Raw genomic sequence first — 23,435 nt, forward strand, 5'->3', positions numbered from 1 at the left:
TCCCATCATGCTCAGACCCATTTGAACCATTTTCCCCCTCCCGGGATGTTAAACCCGATTGTCTCTTCCGTACCGATAACGTTCAATATCTGGCTACTTGTTCGCTACTTATTGTCTTTCTGACAATGCGAGTGGCGATGAGTGATCAGGGCAACCAAGTAGCATAAAGAATAAATCGACACAGCTTCACAAAATTACGTATACAGAATCAATTTATGTGTCATGTTACCGACCCTTTCAAAACCGATGTTCAGTTCAAGACAGAACTCCAACTAATTGACCCGAAGCACTTGTCGTGTCAGCTAAAAAAACTGTTCATGGCGTACAGTGTATGGATCACTGCAACATGTTGCAGAACTTCGTTTCGTTGCTCATGAGGCAGGCGACAAATATACGTTGACTTGTAACCTGAGTAGGCCGCGCGGGATTAGCCGCGCGGTCTGAGGCGCTGCAGTCATGGACTGTGCGGCTGGTCCGGCGGAGGTTCGAGTTCTCCCTCGGGCATAGGTGTGTGTGTTTGTCCTTAGCATAATTTAGATTAAGTAGTGTGTAAGCTTAGGGACTGATGACCTTAGCAGTTAAGTCCCATAAGGTTTCACACACTTTTTTTTGTAACCTGAGTAACAGTTTTTTGTGTATGGGAGTAATTTGTGGACAATGTTAAAGTCGCTTTAGTTCTGGTAACGATCTTATCTTGAAGTCAGTTCCTTTGTGATTAGAGAGACACAGTGTCGCTTGTTTCTGCTGCGACCGAGATGATATGCATTTCTGAAGCCTTAAAGAGGCTCACTTATCTTTTGAATGCTTGGTGATTAACAGAATGTTTTGTATGGTGCCGTTGGCCGCGAATCTCGGAGACCCGTCACTCGCTTAACGCCTCCCAGTTACCGTTTGTAGAAGCCAGGGACATCTACAAAGCAGGCCATACTTAATCACCAGAATTTCCCCGTGTATTCGCTGTCAGCTTTGATTAATCCCCTGAAGCGTTAGTGTTAACTGCGTATGAACACAGGTGACTGTAGTAGTACTTCTCTAGTCGAGAACATATATACACTCCTGGAAATTGAAATAAGAACACCGTGAATTCATTGTCCCAGGAAGGGGAAACTTTATTGACACATTCCTGGGGTCAGATACATCACATGATCACACTGACAGAACCACAGGCACATAAACACAGGCAACAGAGCATGCACGATGTCGGCACTAGTACAGTGTATATCCACCTTTCGCAGCAATGCAGGCTGCTATTCTACATCTACATCTACATCTACATTCATACTCCGCAAGCCACCCAACGGTGTGTGGCGGAGGGCACTTTACGTGCCACTGTCATTACCTCCCTTTCCTGTTCCAGTCGCGTATGGTTCGCGGGAAGAACGACTGTCTGAAAGCCTCCGTGCGCGCTCTAATCTCTCTAATTTTACATTCGTGATCTCCTCGGGAGGTATAAGTAGGGGGAAGCAATATACTCGATACCTCATCCAGAAACGCACCCTCTCGAAACCTGGCGAGCAAGCTACACCGCGATGCAGAGCGCCTCTCTTCCAGAGTCTGCCACTTGAGTTTGCTAAACATCTCCGAAACGCTATCACGGTTACCAAATAACCCTGTGACGAAACGCGCCGCTCTTCTTTGGATCTTCTCTATCTCCTCCGTCAACCCGATCTGGTACGGATCCCACACTGATGAGCAATACTCAAGTATAGGTCGAACGAGTGTTTTGTAAGCCACCTCCTTTGTTGATGGACTACATTTTCTAAGCACTCTCCCAATGAATCTCAACCTGGCACCCGCCTTACCAACAATTAATTTTATATGATCATTCCACTTCAAATCGTTCCGCACGCATACTCCCAGATATTTTACGGAAGTAACTGCTACCAGTGTTTGTTCCGCTATCATATAATCATACAATAAAGGATCCTTCTTTCTATGTATTCGCAATACATTACATTTGTCTATGTTAAGGGACAGTTGCCACTCCCTGCACCAAGTGCCTATCCGCTGCAGATCTTCCTGCATTTCGCTACAATTTTCTAATGCTGCAACTTCTCTGTATACTACAGCATCATCCGCGAAAAGCCGCATGGAACTTCCGACACTATCTACTAGGTCATTTATATATATTGTGAAAAGCAATGGTCCCATAACACTCCCCTGTGGCACGCCAGAGGTTATTTTAACGTCTGTAGATGTCTCTCCATTGATAACAACATGCTGTGTTCTGTTTGCTAAAAACTATTCAATCCAGCCACACAGCTGGTCTGATATTCCGTAGGCTCTTACTTTGTTTATCAGGCGACAGTGCGGAACTGTATCGAACGCCTTCCGGAAGTCAAGAAAAATAGCATCTACCTGGGAGCCTGTATCTAATATTTTCTGGGTCTCATGAACAAATAACGCGAGTTGGGTCTCACACGATCGCTGTTTCCGGAATCCATGTTGATTCCTACATAGTAGATTCTGGGTTTCCAAAAACGACATGATACTCGAGCAAAAAACATGTTCTAAAATTCTACAACAGATCGACGTCAGAGATATAGGTCTATAGTTTTGCGCATCTGCTCGACGACCCTTCTTGAAGACTGGGACTACCTGTGCTCTTTTCCAATCATTTGGAACCCTCCGTTCCTCTAGAGACTTGCGGTACACGGCTGTTAGAAGGGGGGCAAGTTCTTTCGCGTACTCTGTGTAGAATCGAATTGGTATCCCGTCAGGTCCAGTGGACTTTCCTCTGTTGAGTGATTTCAGTTGCTTTTCTATTCCTTGGACACTTATTTCGATGTCAGCCATTTTTTCGTTTGTGCGAGGATTTAGAGAAGGAACTGCAGTGCGGTCTTCCTCTGTGAAACAGCTTTGGAAAAAGGTGTTTAGTATTTCTCCCATGGAGACGATCGTAGAGATGCTGGATGTAGTCCTGTGGAACGGCTTGCCATGCCATTTCCACCTGGCGCCTCAGTTGGACCAGCGTTTGTGCTGGACGTGCAGACCGCGTGAGACGACGCTTCATCCAGTCCCAAACATGCTCAATGGGGGACAGATCCGGAGATCTTGCTGGCCAGGGTAGTTGACTTACACCTTCTAGAGCACGTTGGGTCGCACGGGATACATGCGAACGTGCATTGTCCTGTTGGAACAGCAAGTTCCCTTGCCGGTCTAGGAATGGTAGAACGATGGGTTCGATGACGGTTTGGATGTACCGTGCACTATTCAGTGTCCCCTCGACGATCACCAGTGGTGTACGGCCAGTGTAGGAGATCGCTCCCCACACCATGATGCCGGGTGTTGGCCCTGTGTGCCTCGGTCGTATGCAGTCCTGATTGTGGCGCTCACCTGCACGGCGCCAAACACGCATACGACCATCATTGGCACCAAGGCAGAAGCGACTCTCATCGCTGAAGACGACACGTCTCCATTCGTCCCTCCATTCACGCCTGTCGCGACACCACTGGAGGCGGGCTGCACGATGTTGGGGCGTGAGCGGAAGACGGCCTAACGGTGTGCGGGACCGTAGCCCAGCTTCATGGAGACGGTTGCGAATGGTCCTCGCCGATACCCCAGGAGCAACAGTGTCCCTAATTAGCTGGGAAGTGGCGGTGCGGTCCCCTACGGCACTGCGTAGGATCCTACGGTCTTGGCGTGCATCCGTGCGTCGTTGCGGTCCGGTCCCAGGTCGACGGGCACGTGCACCTTCCGCCGACCACTGGCGACAACATCAATGTACTGTGGAGACCTCACGCCCCACGAGTTGAGCAATTCGGCGGTACGTCCACCCGGCCTCCCGCATGCCCACTATGCCCTCGCTCAAAGTCCGTCAACTGCACATACTGTTCACGTCCACGCTGTCGCGGCATGCTACCAGTGTTAAAGACTGCGATGGAGCTCCGTATGCCACGGCAAACTGGCTGACACTGACGGCGGCGGTGCACAAATGCTGCGCAGCTAGCGCCATTCGATGGCCAACACCGTGGTTCCTGGTGTGTCCGCTGTGCCGTGCGTGTGATCATTGCTTGTACAGCCCTCTCGCAGTGTCCGGAGCAAGTATGGTGGGTCTGACACACCGGTCTCAATGTGTTCTTTTTTCCATTTCCAGGAGTGTATTTTGTGACGCTAGAGGCAAGAGATATCTACAACTACATCTACGTCGGTACTCCGCAAAACACCGTAAGGTGTGTGGCGGAGGGTACCCTATACCATTAATAATCATTTCCTTTTCTGTTTCACTTGCAGAGAGAGAGAGAAAATGTCTGTATACTTCCGCATGATTCCTACTTTATCGAATCTCATATTGGTGGTCCTTACGCGCAATGTATGTTGGCGGCATTAGAATCGTTCGGCAGTCAGCTTGAAATGTCGGTTCTCTAAATTTTCTCAGGATTCCCATTTGAGTTCCCGAAGCATCTCCGTATTTTAATGGTTCAAATGGCTCTGACCACTATGGGACTTAACATCTGAGGTCATCACTCCCCTAGAACTTAGAACTACTTAAACCTAACTAACCCAAGAACATCACACACATCCATGCCCGAGGCAGGATTCGAACCTGCGACCGTAGCAGTCGCGCGGTTCTGGACTGAAGCGCCTAGAACCGGAAATCGTCATCACCCTGTGTTGCAAAGGGGCCTGAAGATGGTAGATTGTGTCCCCGAAAGCGGTTGTAGTTAAATAAAACTAATATAGGCAGCTGATAGTTTTGTTGTTGGTGCACATAAATTGAACAGTAGTTGTCCCATTATCCATTAGAAGACGGATGTACGAAAAACATCTGTAGTAATGGCGCGATAAGTTGGCCGCCTACACGTAAGAACTGATCGTTAAAATTCTGCACTAGTCGGAACACATCGTGTCGACTGTGGTCTGTTTGAGGTCGCTGCCAACATGAACGATGTCGCAGTTGCGTAGTGAAGTGTTGTCGGTTTCATTGCGTGCGCGAATGATTTTGATTAACCACAGTATTTGTACTTATATTTAAATCCACTACCTGAGACTTTCACAAAAGTTTGATAAATGATTTAAATGCCAATTTTCTTCTGCTCAGTGTATTGCATTACAACAGCCTTAATTAATTCAATGTTTCTTGCTACAGATAAGTAGCACATTTGAAGATGACCGTAACGCGTATTTACGACTCCACGTCACTTTCGTGTCAAAATTTGCACCATAGCAGCTGATCAGCTGATCGGTATGAGCCGCGCACGCCCGTCATTTGTCGGCATTTGGCAACAAATAAGAGAACATTACCCATCTCACATTTTCTAACGTCGCAGTGGCTGCATTACTTACCCTTCTGGCCTTGAGCTAAGCGGCCAATTTTATTTAGCTCACGCCGGAATCAACCCAAAGTCAGTTTAAATTACGCACATTTTAAAATATTACTGTCTCGGGTCTCAGTAAGTATTTTTGTTTGTTACTGAGCAGAGAAGCTACACAAGGTGCTCTTAATTATAGTTGACGTTATTTGATTCAGTTGTTAGCTGCTTGATGCTATATTGTAAAATACTGCTGAAACCGCCGGCCACACGAACAATACATTAGTGCCGTATGCGGCCTGCGGGCCGCATTTTGACGATCACTGCTTTAGGATTTCGTATTTTTTGCTTCTGTGACCCGGTTTCGGCCAAGGTTTTCGGAGGGTTTAGTTGGTTGTAAGGCAAATACCGAAAACGAAATTTCACTTCCAAGTATTCCCAAAAGGGCGCCCCTCTTTTCCCTCCTCCAACCTCTTCTCTTCCACCCCTCACCGGGTATTTGTCTGAAAACAAATGGGGTCTACAATAGGTCGGATTCCGAATAGCGTGCTCTGTCTTTCACGGTAGAAAATGAGACTTTTTTTAAGTTTCCCAGAGCGTCCAAGCTGCTAGTAAATTCGTACTGCCCACCTTTGTGTGCGTTCAGTATCCCATATTCTTCCGTTTGGTATGGGTACAATACATTTGAGCAATACTGTACGATGCGTCTCACAAGTATTCTGTAAGCAATCCCCTTTTTAGACTAACTATATATTCTCAGTATCCTACCACAATGAAACAAAGTCAGCCAACCGCTTTACCTACGACTGAACCTATGTGATCATTCCATTTGAGATTCCTATAAATTGTTAAACCCTGGAATTTTAATGCGTTTCCTGATGACAATTGTGACTCACTGATCTTGTAGTCATAAGCGACTACATTCCTGCGTTTTGTGAAGTGCACAGTTCTTATCTTTTTAAAACTAAAACAAACTGCCAATCTTTGTACCAATTCGAAGTCTTATAAATAACTCACTGGATATTTAAGCAGCAGTACTTCATTATAGATCATCTGTGAAAATTATGAGCTTCTTATTAATGTTATGTGCCAGGTCATTAATATACGGGATTACCCAAAAGTCTGTTAACATTTGAACAAGCACTAATTCACGGAATAATGTATGTAGACAGGTAAAACTGACACAGATGCCACGATGTCTCAAGTGATATGAGGTTTTACTGAAACCAAAAACGAGAGGAAAGCCGGACAACAGATGGCGCTGGACATCAACTCATCAGTGACGCCGCATGAGAATCGTGATGGAGGTACGCCGATATCTTAGGAATCGCATCGTTCCTGGCCTGACTGATAAACACCTGCTGGAAGTTACGAATTTTATGCAGATGGCGCTCCACGTCATATTGCCACACTGGCGAAAGGTCTGTTTGCACATCGTTTGGTGAGGATCGCGTGCCGAGCTTGCACTTACGCCATACTTAGTCTCTCAGGCCCGCACACCTTAATATATGTGATAACTTGTTTACTTGTGGTCGCAAATTTACCGCGATCGTCCGACCTCATTAGGGATGCTAAAAGACAACATCCAATGGCAGTTTCTCACCATACTTGCTATTATGCTGTACGCTATTGTTCACAACATTGTCCCTCGGCTAAAGGTATCGTCGATGAATGGCGGCCGACATGGCGAGCATTTGTTGTAAACAACATCTTCCTTTTTAAAAATCAATTGTTATGCTAATTATTGCTTTTGTTTCATATGAAGCCCCATTTGTTGGTCTTTTTTGCACTTATTTTGTGTTCAGTAAAAGCCCAACTCATTTCAAGCATGTATGTCAATTTTTGCCTCTCTGCCTGTATTTTTTCATGAAGCATTGAATTTAAAAATGTTAACGGCCTTTTCGGTCACCCTTACAACATAACAGAAAGGGTCACAACACACTACCCTGGGGCACTGCTCAAATTATTTGTGCATGAACGATGACTTTCCGTCCAAGCTAGCATAGTGCGTTCACCCTGTCAAGGAATCCTCCTTTCAGCAACCAATTTCATTCGATGCCCCTGTGACCGTACTGTCGTTAATAATCGTGACACTGAGAAAAATGCTTTTTGGTAGGCTAGGCCATAATTTAAGGTTCTCTGACGAACACTCGCCAGTCAAAACATGGAGAGGGAAATCAGATCGCATACAAAATAAAGACACTCGGAATACCAAGATTCTAACAGTAATTTGCTAAACATTCGTACAAAACGAAAATCTGTCGCGCTCAAGTTATACTCGAAACCGTAAGCTGGCTGGAATCCGAAGTAGAAAGCTCCGAAATATTGTACAAATATAATAAATTTCGTTGAGAGAGAAAAGCTTCCGTCCACAAATCAGCACCGCTCTTGCCAAATACAGTTTGCTCTTTTCTCGCACGATATTCTGAGAAACATGCATGAAAGGCAACAGGTAGGTTCCATACCCCTAGATGTCCTCAAAGCATATTGCCTTGAACACTGTTAACTAGGGTCCGAGCATGTGGAGTAGGTGCTCAGATACGTGAGTGGCTCGAAGTAATGGAACCAGTAAGCTGGGGTGGACGGCGAGTGTTAATCAGAGAGAAAGGTGTCGTCGGGGGTGAGTGGGTCCGCCCGTGTTCTCTGTATCGTACATAAGCGATATGACGGAGAGAGTGAGCAGCAATCTGCGACTGTTTGCTGGTGACGCTGCGATGTACGGAATAGTGTTCAAATGGTTCAGATGGCTCTAAGCACTATGGGACTTAACATCTGAGGTCATCAGTCCCCTAGACTTCGAACTACACTCCTGGAAATGGAAAAAAGAACACATTGACACCGGTGTGTCAGACCCACCATACTTGCTCCGGACACTGCGAGAGGGCTGTACAAGCAATGATCACACGCACGGCACAGCGGACACACCAGGAACCGCGGTGTTGGCCGTCGAATGGCGCTAGCTGCGCAGCATTTGTGCACCGCCGCCGTCAGTGTCAGCCAGTTTGCCGTGGCATACGGAGCTCCATCGCAGTCTTTAACACTGGTAGCATGCCGCGACAGCGTGGACGTGAACCGTATGTGCAGTTGACGGACTTTGAGCGAGGGCATAGTGGGCATGCGGGAGGCCGGGTGGACGTACCGCCGAATTGCTCAACACGTGGGGCGTGAGGTCTCCACAGTACATCGATGTTGTCGCCAGTGGTCGGCGGAAGGTGCACGTGCCCGTCGACCTGGGACCGGACCGCAGCGACGCACGGATGCACGCAAAGACCGTAGGATCCTACGCAGTGCCGTAGGGGACCGCACCGCCACTTCCCAGCAAATTAGGGACACTGTTGCTCCTGGGGTATCGGCGAGGACCATTCGCAACCATCTCCATGAAGCTGGGCTACGGTCCCGCACACCGTTAGGCCGTCTTCCGCTCACGCCCCAACATCGTGCGGCCCGCCTCCAGTGGTGTCGCGACAGGCGTGAATGGAGGGACGAATGGAGACGTGTCGTCTTCAGCGATGAGAGTCGCTTCTGCCTTGGTGCCAATGATGGTCGTATGCGTGTTTGGCGCCGTGCAGGTGAGCGCCACAATCAGGACTGCATACGACCGAGGCACACAGGGCCAACACCCGGCATCATGGTGTGGGGAGCGATCTCCTACACTGGCCGTACACCACTGGTGATCGTCGAGGGGACACTGAATAGTGCACGGTACATCCAAACCGTCATCGAACCCATCGTTCTACCATTCCTAGACCGGCAAGGGAACTTGCTGTTCCAACAGGACAATGCACGTCCGCATGTATCCCGTGCCACCCAACGTGCTCTAGAAGGTGTAAGTCAACTACCCTGGCCAGCAAGATCTCCGGATCTGTCCCCCATTGAGCATGTTTGGGACTGGATGAAGCGTCGTCTCACGCGGTCTGCACGTCCAGCACGAACGCTGGTCCAACTGAGGCGCCAGGTGAAAATGGCATGGCAAGCCGTTCCACAGGACTACATCCAGCATCTCTACGATCGTCTCCATGGGAGAATAGCAGCCTGCATTGCTGCGAAAGGTGGATATACACTGTACTAGTGCCGACATTGTGCATGCTCTGTTGCCTGTGTATGTGCCTGTGGTTCTGTCAGTGTGATCATGTGATGTATCTGACACCAGGAATGTGTCAATAAAGTTTCCCCTTCCTGGGACAATGAATTCACGGTGTTCTTATTTCAATTTCCAGGAGTGTAGTTAAACCTAACTAACCTATGGACATCACACACATCCATGTCCGAGGCAGGATTCGAACCTGCAACTGCAGCAGCAGCGCGGTTCCCGAGTGAAGCGCCTAGAACCGCTCGACCACAGCGGCCGGCGGAATAGTGTCATCGCTGAGTAACTTGAGTGATACGCGATAATTTGAGTGGAACTGCTTTTTTATGTCATGAATGGCATCTCGCTCTAAATATGGCAGATTGTAAGTTAATCCAGATGAGTAGGGAAAACAGTTCCGTAATGTTCGAATAGACAGTCACGTCGATTAAATATCTAGGCATAATGTAGTAAAGTGACAAGAAATGAAACGAGCATGTTTGTTGTAAGAAAGCTGAAGAGTCGACTTTGTTTTTTGAGGGATTTCAGGTAAAAGGTAGGAATTAACGACTTCGGTTTACTAGGAAAATTCTAGAAAAGTGTAGTTCATCTGTAAAGGAGACTGAAGAACACTTGAGCGACCTGACTGGTTCCCCAAATCGGATGAAAGGGAGTTATCGAATGAATTCAGAGGTGTTCTGCTAGATTTGTTACAGGTAGGTTCGATCAAAAGTAGAGTACTGCAGTACGAAAATGCTCCATGAACTCAAATAGGAATCCCTGTAGAGAAGACGACGTTACATTTGCGAAACACCATCGACCGCAGAACGATTCTACTGCAACCAGCGTACATTCGTCGCAAGGGGTTTGAAGACAACTAAGAGAAAATTTTGGGTCGGACGGAAGCATGTAGACAGTCGTTTTCCCTCGCTCCATTTGCGAGTGAAACAGAGCAGGCAATTACTAGCAGCGGTACCACGTACCCTCCATCGTGGACCGTATGGTGGCTTGTGTACTAAGTACAGTACCGGATAAAAGTACCGGGACACATTATACTGGACGTTAATATGGGGTGTGTGGGACGCTGGGGTGCGGAACGTAATCGACATTCTACACTCATGCTCATAAATTAAGGATAATGCTGATACATGGTGAAACAACGCTCTGGTGGGCGGTTTGCGGATTTAAATCACCTCGGGTTATGATCATGCGGTGTATTTGACCTGCGGTCGTCGCACGGTGGCTCTGGCAGCAGTCCACATACGCAGAGGTGTGTTGGTGCATGTCAGAGTACGGTGCAGTGAGTAAGTGTAATGGTGACTGTGTGTTGAAAATGGCTCAAAAACACGTATTGATGACGTTATGAGGGGTAGAATACTAGGGCGACTGGAGGCTGGTCAAACACAGCATGTCATAGTACGGGCCCTCCGTGTGCCACAAAGTGTGATCTCAAGATTATGGCAACGATTCCAGCAGACAGGCGCTACAGAAAGGGGCGCCCACAGTGTACAACACCAAAAGAAGACCCACCATCAGTGCCCGCAGACGGCCACGGAGTACTGCAGGTAGCTTTGCTCAAGACTTTACCGCAGAAACTGGAACAGTTGTCTCCAGACAAACAATCTACAGTCGACTGAACAGACATGGTTTATTCGCCCGGAGACCTGCAAGGTGCATTCCACTGACCCCTGGTCAGAGGAGAGCCCGTAAAGCCTGCTGTCAAGAACACAGTACATGGTCATTGGAACAGTGGTCCCAGGTTATGTTCACGGACGAGTCCACGTATAGTCTGAACAGTGATTCTCGCCGGGTTTTCATATGCCGTGAACCAGGAACCAGATACCAATCCCTTAATGTCCTTGAAAGGCAGCTGTATGGAGGTCGTGGTTTGATGGTGTGGGGTGGGATTATGATTGGTGCACGTTCACCCCTGCATGTCTTTGTGTCTTTGACCGAAGAACTGTAACAGGTCAGATGTATCGAGACGTCATTTTACACCAGTCTGTCCGCATTTTCAGGGGTGCAGTGGGTCCCACCTTCCTCCTGATGGATGATAACGCACGACCCCACCGAGCTGTCATCGTGGAGGAGTAACATGAAACAGGAGATATCAGGCGAATGGAGTGGCCTGCCTGTTGTCCAGACCTTAACCCCATCGAGCTGGGATGCTCTCGGTCGACGTATCGCTGCACGTCTTCACACCCCTAGAGCACTTCAGGAGCTCCGACAGGCACTGGTCCAAGAATGGGAGGCTGTACCCCAGCAGCTGCTCGAACACCTGATCCTGAGTATGCGAGCCCGTTGTGCGGCCTGTGTACGTGTGCATGGTGATTATATCCCACTGATATCGGGGTACATGCGCAGGAACTGTGGCGTTTTGTAGCACGTGTGTTTCGGGACGGTTTTCTCAACTTATCACCAATACCGTAGACTTACAGATCTGTGTCGTTTGTGTTCCCTATGTGCCTATGCTATTAGTGCCAGTTTTGTGTAGTGTCGCATTGTGTGGCACCACATTCTGCAATTATCCTTAATTTATGAGCATGAGTGTAATTCGACCCAAAGGTGTGTTACTATGGTTCATGAAGGGACTCTGGGCTGACCAGTCCATTTTAGGAATATTATTCTCCACAGACCATTGCCTCACAGATGCTGCTTTATGACAGCGTGCATCGTCATGCTGATGCGATCAGTCATCGTCTCCAAACTGTTCCTCTACTGTACACAGTACACAATGCTAGAAAATGTATTCATATGCTTCCGCATTTAGCGTTTTCTTAAGCACAAGATGACCACGCCCTAACTACGAAAAATACTCATGCCATAACACAACTTCACAGTTCGCACTACCCATGATTGCAGGCAACGTTCTCCAGGTATTCCGCGAACCCATCGGATTGGCACAGAGGATAGCGAGATAAATCATTCGTTTCCATTTTGGCGACGCTCTTCACACAATCTCAAGCGTCTCTTAGTATTTTACTTAGTACTGACTACAGAAATTTGTGGTTTATGGGGTGCTGCTCGACTATTTTCCTCCGTTCTTTTTAACTCCTTACACAATCATTGTGCTAGCTTCACTGCTTGTATCATTTTGAGCTCACGAGAGATTCCTTCTGCTGGTTCCATGCGACTTTTTACAACCACCATTCGCAATGCTCTGCTCGTCAGCACTATCTACATCTACATCCATACTCCGCAAGCCACCTGACGGTGTGTGGCGGAGGGTACCTTGAGTACCTCTATCGGTTCTCCCTTCTATTCCAGTTTCGTATTGTTCGTGGAAAGAAAAATTGTCGGTATGCCTCTGTGTGGGCTCTAATCTCTCTGATTTTATCCTCATAGTCTCTTCGCGAGATATACGTAGGAGGGAGCAATATACTGCTTGACTCCTCGGTGAAGGTATGTTCTCGAAACTTCAACAAAAGCCCGTACCGAGCTACTGAGTGTCTCTCCTGCAGAGTCTTCCACTGGAGTTTATCTATCATCTCCGTAACGCTTTCGCGATTACTAAATGATCCTGTAACAAAGCGCGCTTCTCTCCGTTGGATCTTCTCTATCTCTTCTATCAACCCTATCTGGTACGGATCCCACACCGGTGAGCAGTATTCAAGCTGTGGGCGAACAAGTGTACTGTAACCTACTTCCTTTGTTTTCGGATAGCATTGCCTTAGGATTCTTCCACTGAATCTCAGTCTGGCATCTGCTTTACCGACGATCAATTTTATTTGGTCATTACATTTTAAATCACTCCTAATGCCTACTCCCAGATAATTTATGGAATTAACTGCTTCCAGTTGCTGACCTGCTATATTATAGCTAATTGATAAAGGATCTTTCTCTCTATGTATTCGCAGCACCTTACACTTGTCTACATTGAGATTCAATTGCCATTCCCTGCACCGTTCGTCAGTTCGTTACAGATCCTCCTTGGGTGAGCTTTGGTTGTTCCTTCGCTTTTCCACTTTTCACAGTGACAAAATTAACAGTTGAGTCGGGCAGCTTTAGAAGGGCTGAAATATCCCTAATGGAGACGTTACTCAGGTGACTGCTAGTGACTATAGTTCAATTCTTTTATCTTGGCGTTTCGCGCATGCCCGCCCAGACGCGGGAGATTGCTGCGTTGCCAGTTGTACGCGCCAAGAGAAGCAGCGCCATAGTATAGATCGCAAACTTAAGTTTAGGGGGGAGCGCGCAGTTTATGAAGTAAAGCCACCACGGCCGCATTAACCCTTTCGCTGCTACAGAGACTTGCTCCCCGCATTCCGCGCTGTGCGCGATTTTGTCATCATTGCACTGCTCGCCTGTGCAGACACATGGTGTTTCGACTGCTTTGTCACACTTTATCATTCGATTTCACAAAAACTATTTGGCACAAAAATTTGATTTTTACACATCTTCTTGACTGATACCTTCCCCCCATAAATGACATAATTTTGTTTCGATGTTCAACGCAGTTATTGGGCAGCATTAGATGTAGTAAACCATTGCACGAAATTTTGAAGAGTTTGCAGAGGTAAAAGTCCTTAGCGTATACTTTCCATGTGGTTGATTTTAGTTGCTACTAGAAATTTCAAAAAAATACATTCAAACGAATAAAATTCATGAAGTAAGACACTTCGATATTCCTTTTTAAATAAAGAAAATATTAAGCACTGAACAAGGTTTGAACTCAATTACGCTAACGCAGCTCATCATTCATTAGAACTCCCAGAGAACTTTAAAATGTCACGCAAAATACCGACAAACACTGTTGGTATGACTATGAATTACTCATGTTTCGTCGAAGTACAAAAGGAAATAAAATAGTTACCACTGTTCTTTATTGCGAAAAAGCGGTTAGTGAGAATGATAACAAACACCTTTCCTTGCTATCGCCTGAATTAGGAGTCTTATTGCTTGTTTGGTTTAATTAATTAATAGAATACGAAGCAATTGGTATAAAGAATGCCTTTTCCAAACTCTATAAAACTATGTCTGCTATCAAGACATTGCTTTTGTTCAATTACTTTATTTATGATTGAACGTCTCTAAAGCTGAAGACAGTCGTCCGTGCTCTGCACTGCAGTCGAGCTCTGGCAACGTCGCTCTCTGTTCATTGGCTGACTGTTTTGTGACGTCAGATGCGCAGAACGAACCTAAACTCGGCCGCACGCACTTTAGTGAACGTTCGACGTCAATCAGCTCTCATGACCGACCCATTTTGTTGTAACAGCTTCTCTACTGATAAAACAATGTTTCCAACCACGTTATATGTTGATGGGTCCGACTCTCCCGACTTTCCAGTTCTGCATTCCATACGGGTGTCCGCATACTTTTTATCGGGTGGTGTGTGAAGATGTAGACGAAATCGTACATTAACGTGACTGCCTTGATCTGTGGGTTTCAGGATGTCAAGGGAGAAAAGCGCGGGTTGGGTTTCGCATGAGCGTTGCTTTCGGAGTGCATGCCGATCGCCTAACCAGGGAAGAAGACTCTCTGCTCGAGAGGCCTCATTACGTTTCAGCCTGGAACCGTTCACTATTTCTATTCCGCTTCTTTTTTCACAGTTCAGTATTTTTTTTCTTTATTGTTATTTAAACACCTTACATAAGGTGGTCTGGCAGCAGCATACTACGCTGCTCTTCAGCCACAAGTTTAACAATGAAAATACAGAGGAGACACAGAAGATACTGAACAAAGTGGGGGGCAAAAAACAGTAGACACAGAAACAAATAACACGAAGCCGTTCACACTCGACGAAAACACACTAAAAACTGTCGGCACTGCACACGAACACTGACGACTTAGACAGTACAGGTGAACGAAGGAGCGTGACGATGAAGAACACTAAACCACAAACACGATGGCACACACACGAGAAACTGATGGCGATGATTTCCGGCGCGCGAATGACCACTGAACGTGTGCGAGTCCGGGGACCTGCCGAGAGGGGTAGAAGGGGGTGGGGGAGGGAGAGAGGAGAGCAAAGATGCCAATGGCAGAGGAGATGGTAGGAGGAATGGAGGTATGGGGGTAGGGGAAGCCAGGGGGAGGGGCGAAAGGGAGGAGGGAGGGAAGGGGGAGAGAAGGGAGAGAGGGTGCCCAAAGGAACAAACACAGGAAGAGGGAGGGAGGATCAAAGTTGGTAGGAGGGGTAGATGGAGGGGAGGAGGGCATCATCAGGGAGGGGGAGCTGGCGGAAGCCACCTTGGGAGAGGGTACGGAGAGTGGAGAGATGGAGAGCAGGTGGGACGTGGGAATACAGGTGCGGCAGCGGACGGGGGTGGGAGAGGACGGGAGAGACAAGCAGGTGAGGAGGATCGAGTTTACGGGAGGTGTAGAGGATCCGTATCCGTTCGAGGAAAAGGAGGAGGTGAGGGAACGGAATAAGGTCGTACAGGATCCGCGTGCGGGAGGGGAGACGGATGTGATAGGCGAGGCGAAGAGCATGGCGTTCTAGGATCTGAACGGATTTGTAAAAGGTAGGGGGGCTGGAGATCCAGGCAGGGTGGCCGTAGCAGAGGATAGGGCGGATGAGGTATTTATAGGTATGGAGGATGGTGGAGGGGTCCAGAGCCCACGTACGGCCAGAAAGGAGCTCGAGGAGATGGAGTCGGGAGCGTGCCTCGGCTCGGATCGTCCGGAGGTGGGGGGTCCAGGAGAGGCGACGGTCAAGGGTGACGCTAAGGTACTTAAGGGTGTGGGTGAGGGCGATAGGACGGCCATAGACGGTGACATAGAAATCGAGGAGGCGGAAGGAAGGGGTGGTTTTGCCTACTATGATCACCTGGGTTTTGGGAGGATTGACCTTAAGCAACCACTGGTTGCACCAAGTGGTGAATTGGACAGTTCAGTATACCTTCTTCCTATTTTCACACTTGAACTGTGTTCAGTTTTTGATGGGCTCCCACTGGGCATTTTACCATTGAATTTGAGTGGGGAGGGGGGGGGGGGGCGCTATGGGGTTTCCCTTGTAAGAAATTGACACAGATGGATCTGGAATAAGAGAGTGAGAGAGTGAGTGTGGGGTACGGGCGTGTTGCAGGTGAGCGGCGATGGGACGACGACGAGCGCGCTGAGCGGTCGCAGCGACTCGGACATGCAGATGGAGCCGGTGCAGTGGATCCGAGCGACCGCCAGGAACGAGTCGAAGCGCGGCTCGCCAGAGGGCAGCGCGGGCAGCGGCGCCAGCCTGCTCGAGCAGCAGCTGGTCACCTACACGTGGCACCGCCTCAACGTGTTCGCGCCCACCCACACCAGCCGCCACCGCCGCCGCTTCTGGGGCAGCGCCGTCGGCGGCGACCAGCCGCGCAAGCACATCCTCAAGGACGGTGAGTCGCGCTGCCGAGTAAAGCTCCACTGACGGTTGTTGTGCTCTTCGCCTGCTCTGATGCCGCTCTCCACGCTGGGCTATCTACTTAAAACCTCTTCATCCCTGTATTTTTCATTCGTCAGTCTTCTGACTGGTTTGAAGCGGCCCGCCACGAATTCCTCTCCTGTGCCAACATTTTCACCCCAGAATCTGGCGGAGAAATTGACTTACAAGGATTAATAATGAAAATATATAATAATTTTCCGATATACACTGTCCGTGTAGAGTCACTAAAGAAATTTCGTGATTTTGTCGAAATAGAGTACCAACAACTTCTCAGCCATAGCAAGACTCGATGGCTGTCACTATTTCCAGCCATTCAGAGACTTACAGAGATCTTTCCCGCTCTGAAATCCTTCTTTCTGTCACAAAACAAACCTCCAACAGTCCTAAAGAATGTTTTTTATGGACTCTATCAATGAGCAATATCTATGGCATATCCAATCATTAGTTGGCATTTTTCATAATTGTATTAGTATCTTAGAAAAGGAAGAAAACTCCCTTATCGATGTCATGAATGTACTGTATTCCCTTCAGCACAGAAAAGATGAAAATTTTATATCTTTGAGTGTGAAAGAAAGATTGTTTCAAATTGAAAATGATGGTTATCCTTTGAAGGTGAAGAAATTTAAGTGCCAATTTGGTACCCTCTATGAAGGATGTTTGGAGTACCTGAATATCTGGATAGAACCATTTTGTGAATTTTCTTGTTTTAAGTGGCTCGATCTTTCAGATATATCACAAACGAAGTGGTTCTGGAAAGAGCAGGTGAGAAGAGAAGCTTCTGGAGTTTCATTGTTAATAGAAGAGTGCAATTTACAGGCCATCTATTAAGACATAAAGGACTCCTGAACACAATCATAGAGGGATATGTCGAGGGAAAAAGACCAAGAGGAAGACCACGACTGAGGTACATGGATCAAATCGTGAAAGATGTGGGATGTAACACCTATAAAGAAATGAAGAGAAAAGCTGAAAGGCGCACAGAATGGAGACAAGCTGCCATTGTAGCTGTTGCAAACCAATCCTTGGATTGACCACTACAGAAGAAGAAGAAGATCGTGGTCTTACGTGGAAGAATCAATCAAATTTTTGTTGAATAAATATATTAAAATTGACGATGAAAATTGCTTTGAGACTAATGACCTCAGCAGTTGAGTCCCATAGTGCTCAGAGCTCAAAATTGCTTTGATCAGTTCTCCAGTTTAAAAAAATTCATAGCCACATATGATAGAAAATCAGAACCGGCCCATAAGAAGTGATGCAAGTATGTTGAGTCGTGTAACACTGAGAAACAGTTTAGCAAGTTAATTAAAATTGCACAATTCTTATTCGCGTTGCCAGCCGATAATGCTTGTGTGGAGAGGTTGTTGTTCTTAATGGAGGCACAGTGGACAAAGGAGAGAAATAGACTCACTACTGACACTGTAAAGGGGATTGCAATGGTGAAATTGAGTTTTAGAAATTTGAATTGCAAGAACTTTTTTAAATATTTGTGTCAAGAAAAGGAATTTTTAAAAAAGATTCAGTCAAATGAAAAATACGTAGGTGTGTGAGATGTGTGTAATGTTTTTATTTTTTTTCTTATGTAATACATCTAAGAAATAGAAAGTGTCCTCTTTTTTCATCCTAAAATATGGAAAAGTCCTCTTTTTGGCATTCCGAAATCTGGTAACCCTACCCCAGAGTAGCACTTGCAATCTACATCCTGAATTATTTGCTGGATGTACCCCAAGCTCTGTTTCCTTCTACAGTTTTCACCCTCTACAGCTCCCTCTAGTATCGTGAACTTGTTGGTTGGTTGATTCGTGGGAGGGGGGACCAAACAGCGACGTCATTGGTCCCATCGCATTAGGCAAGGATGGAGAAGGAATTCGGCTGTGCCCTTTCGCCGGAACCATCCCTACAATTGCCTGGAGCGATTTAGGGAAATCACAGAGAACCTAAATAAAGATGGCCGGACGCGGGTTTGAACCATCGTCCTTCCGAATGCGATGAAACGTAGTCCCTGATGTCTTAACAGATGTCCTATCATTCTTCCCTTCTTCTTGTCACTGTTTTCTGTTTATTCCTTTCCTCCCCGAACCTACGGAGTACCTCCTCGCTATTTACCTTCCCGTCTCCTCTATATCTCTTTTGTTACGCAACTGTCCCTTCTACAATAACCTATGAAACCTTCCCTTAGGATTTCTATCCCTTGCTTAATAATAACAAATGAAATCCTCCCTTTGAAATTAATTCTCTTTCTCAAACTTCGCATACAAATTTAAATGCTGCTTTCTGATTATTTCGACGAAACATAGAATGTGTCGTCGTCGTGGCCCTCAGTCGTTACCTGCAATAACCCAAAACTGTTCCTTACCTTTTTTTACTGTTACTGGATATCCATCGGACTGCAGCATCGAACTGCGACATGAATATACTTACTCTGTTTTACTATACTCAATTAGCTGCTGGAAGGCTGTCATAGTAAGTGGCTGTACTTATTACCAAAGCTGACGTTATTCTTTAATAGCAAAGCTGACGTTATTCTTTAATTAATTTGACTGAAGTTACGTAACTTTTTCTTGACAACAATAAAATTTTGCAAAGTTTTACGTTGATGGCTTTTGGGATGGATTATAATCAGTAATGCAATATTGTTGGCAAAAATGAATTATATTCTGAATGAAATGATTATACAAACGTTCAAATGGGACTTACTTTTTACAATAATCTTACAACTAGCATTGCGCAAACATACCTTCAGTAGTCTTGAGTTTCTCAAAGAAATAATTCAATAATATTAGTTCTTCTTATGATAATAGTTAGCTGATGTCTCTGTACATCCGTTTATAATCTCTTATAAATCATAGCTGGTGGCTGGCAGACACACCGCTCCTCTCAACCTCTCGCTTCAGATCTGCTACCGACTCGCTTCACATCTCGCTTACTACTGACTTCCTACGAACGCTAAAGTGCGGTTTCTCCCGCCAACAACGCTTTCTGGTGCAGACAATCCCTGCTACCATTACAAAATGTATCAGTGTGCGGTCTTTCCCGCCCTTTTCTTAAAATGTATCCATACGCGGTCTCTCCTGCCCTTTTTAAAATTACATCAATGTGCGGTCTCTCCTGCCGACAATACTTTGGTGCAGACATTCCCTGATACCACAATTATTTCCAACATGACAAATATTAATTATTCCTACTTAAGCCTATTAATAAAATATAAACATCTTTCATAAATCGTGGTTTGACAATAGACAATAGAAATATACTCGTCTTACATCAGTCGTCCTGATTTTCAACAGTCTTCTCTAGCACCATAACACAGCTGCTTCTATTCCCCTCTGTTCCGGTGTTCCCACAATCCATGTCTCACTGCCGTACAATGGGGTGCTCCACATGCTGCACACGTCCGTTCTTAGAATATTCTTCCTCAAATTAAGTCACATTTTGATACTATTGTTGAAGTCACGAACGATGGCGGTCGAGTTTAAGCTTGTATTGCGCACCTATGTCACGTCTACTCCAACAACCGATGAACATTCAGTATGTTCTGAGCGCTCTGCTGTGAATGCCGTAGCTAATGCGAGCATTAAACGTGATAGTACCGAGTCGTTTAGTGAATTTCGATTCCATTTGCTACGAGTTGCTATTGTTGATAGTGGAGGTAAGTGATAAATTCTGCATAAGTAAGTAAGAGACATAATTTGAAGGATATACGCTTTCTCCAAGTGAAAAGCACGCACTTGCCCGTGCCGCTGCTATCGCTTGGAATCGTCAACAAAGGCCGGCCGCTGTGGCCGAGCGGTTCTAGGCGCTTCAGTCCGGAGCCGCGCTGCTGCTACGGTCGCATGTTCGAATCTTGCCTCGGGCATAGATGTGTGTGATGCCCTTAAGTTAGGTTTAAGTAGTTCTATGTCTAGGGGACTGATGACCTCACATGTATAGTCACATATTGTTTAGAGCCATTTCGTCAACACTGCTGTCTCCGCCCGTGACTCGACATGCGCGAAATGCCATCGTTCGTGGCTCGGACTATAGTAGACTTCTCTTGGCCATGAATAACCTTTTCGCAAGGTCTAGTCTGCTTTTAATGTCCTCCTTGCTCTGTTCGTCATGGGTTATTTTGCTGCCTAGCTAGCAGGATTCCGTAGCTTCATCTACTTCGTGATCACCAAATCCTGATGTAAAGTTTCTCGCTGTTCTCATTTTTGCTGCTTCTTATTGCTTTCGACTTTCTTCGATTTATTCTCACTCCATATTCTGTACTCGTTATACTGTTCATTCCATTCAACACATCCTGTAATTCTTCTCGACTTTCACTGAGGATAGCAATGTCATCAGCGAATCTTATCATTGACATCGTTTCATCTTGAATTTTGATCCCACTCTCGAACCTTACATATATTTCCGTCACTGCTTCTTCAATGTACGTATATTGCAGAGTAGGAACGAAAGACTGCATTCCTGTCTTATACCCTTTTTAATCCAAGCACTTAGTTCTTGGTCCTCCGGTCATATTGTTCCCTCTTGGGTCTTGTACATATTGTATAGCAACCGTTTTTCCCTAGAGATTATCGCTATTTTCCTCAGAATTTCGAACATCTTGCACCATTTGACGTTTTTGAACGCTTTTTCGAGGCGACAAATCCTATGAACGTGTCTTGATTTTTGTTCAGTCTAACTTCCATTTTCTAACTTCCATTATCAACCCGCTATATTAGAACTGCCACTCTGGCGCCTTTAACTTTCCTAAAGCCAGACTGATCATCATATAGCACATCCTCAATTTTCTGTTCTATTCTTCTGGTATTAGTTATGTGAGCAAACAGCCATCCATTTGAACCTGCTTGCCGTACTCAAACCTTGGTCTCCCTTCACAATTTTTAACCGCTCCCTCATTTCTCTCTATAGCCAAACTGTAGATTTCTCAGGATGAGTCTTATCAATCAATCCCTTCTTTCACTCGAGATGCTCATAACTTCCTTCTTGTCAATTCATGAAACGTTATACTTCCAATATCCCATCCTAATAATGAACGCAAATTTTCTTGTTAACCAGACTACTGAAACTGCAGTTTAGGGTAATGTACAAGGGTTGGAACTTAAATAGTAGCAACTCTTTATTCACAACCGATACAAAAGAGTTACATGTTTGCACCTGTTACTGTCCTTCAAAGTAGTCACCAGCATTGTGTAGAACCCGTTGCCATGTGGAAGGGGTACTATAACGTTAGCAGACCCTGTTCTGTTGATGGTGCAAATGGAGAGGTGTAAAGTTATGGTGATTCTCGTGTACGACTGTGATGGTGTTATCCTAACACATTACGTTCCTCCACGGCAGACCGTCAATGCACAGTATTACTGTTCGTTTTTGGAGCATCACCTGCGACCAGCTTTGCGAAAGAAGCGGCGACACTTTCTGCGCAACCCACCCATCATTTTTCACCACAATGCACGGGCGCAAGCACCATACTCCCCGGACTTAAGTCCTTGTGACTTTGATTTGATTCCGAACCACTTCGTGGCATTCACTTCAGAACTGTTCCTGAGATTCGATAGGCAGTAGACCGCTCGATTCGCACCATCAACAGAACAGGCTGTGCTAACGGTGTACCACGCCTTCCACATGGCTGGCAGCGGGTTCTACACAACGCTGTTGACTACTTTGAAGGACAGTAACAGGTGCAAACATGTAACTCTTTTGTATCGGTTGTGAGTAAATACTTGCCACTATTGAAGTTCCAACCATCGTATTATCCTGTTGCAAAAGTTCGCAGCCTTTTTGTTTTGCATGTTGCTATTCCGGTTGCTATGGGTATATTTATCGATTGTCGTTTATTATTTGTATTTCACTGTTACTATTTGAGTTTATATATGGTCATTTCGTCGTTTGGAGATAGTGAGGCAGAAATCGGAACATTTCCGACATATTCTTCCGTTTGACTTCAAAAGAAGGGCGACGACAGTGGAGGCAACCAGAAACTTTTGCGCCGTGTGTGGGGATTATGCCATGGGGCTGAGCGCGGCAAGAAAGTGGTTTTCTCGTTTTAAGGAGGATCGTTCTGACATTAGTGTCTCGTCACGTTCAGGAAGAAAAATGGCTCTGAGCACTATGGGACTCAACTGCTGTGGTCATAAGTCCCCTAGAACTTAGAACTACTTAAACCTAACTAACCTAAGGACAGCACACAACACCCAGCCATCACGAGGCAGAGAAAATCCCTGACCCCGCCGGGATTCCAACCCGGCAACCCGGGCGTGGGAAGCGAGAACGCTACCGCACGACCACGAGATGCGGGCGTTCAGGAAGACATTCGGGGTTTGATGAAGATTATTTAAACGCATTAGCCTACAGTGTACTCGAGAACTGACAAATCTGATGAACTGTGATCATTGCACCATTGTGCGACATTTGCATGCAATGGGGAAGGTTCAGAAATCGGGTTACGGGTATCGCATGGTCTAATCAAAACCAAAAGCTCAGCTTGCTCGTCACCAATTGGCTCGTGAACAACACTGGTTGTTCCTTTCCACTATCGTTACTGGTGATGATAACTGGTGTCTTTATGCTAACATAAGGAAAAGAAAGGAATAGTTGAGGGCAGACAAAGCAGCAACTATCCGTACAAAGACCTGCGCATCGACAAACGATAACGTTATGCATTCGGCGCAACAGCGACGGTGTGGAGTACTACGAATTGCTTCCCCGAGGTGTAACTATCACTGGCCGGCCGTGGTTGTCTCGCGGTTCTAGGCGCGCAGTCCGGAACCGT

The 23,435-nt window shown here is 46.3% G+C and overlaps 1 protein-coding gene across 1 annotated transcript in view; it reads left to right on the forward strand.

Annotated features, from left to right (window-relative positions):
* The window catches only part of LOC126251333 (protein white-like), a 271,024-nt gene that overhangs the window by 156,571 nt on the left and 91,018 nt on the right, over positions 1 to 23,435 (forward strand). The window contains exon 2 of the mRNA XM_049951677.1: positions 16,346 to 16,631. Coding sequence (XP_049807634.1) covers positions 16,346 to 16,631 — 286 coding nt within the window. The remainder of the gene's footprint in view (positions 1 to 16,345; positions 16,632 to 23,435) is intronic.

The sequence above is a fragment of the Schistocerca nitens genome, chromosome 4 (genome assembly GCF_023898315.1).
Source record: "Schistocerca nitens isolate TAMUIC-IGC-003100 chromosome 4, iqSchNite1.1, whole genome shotgun sequence".
NCBI classification, from domain to species: Eukaryota; Metazoa; Arthropoda; class Insecta; order Orthoptera; family Acrididae; genus Schistocerca; species Schistocerca nitens.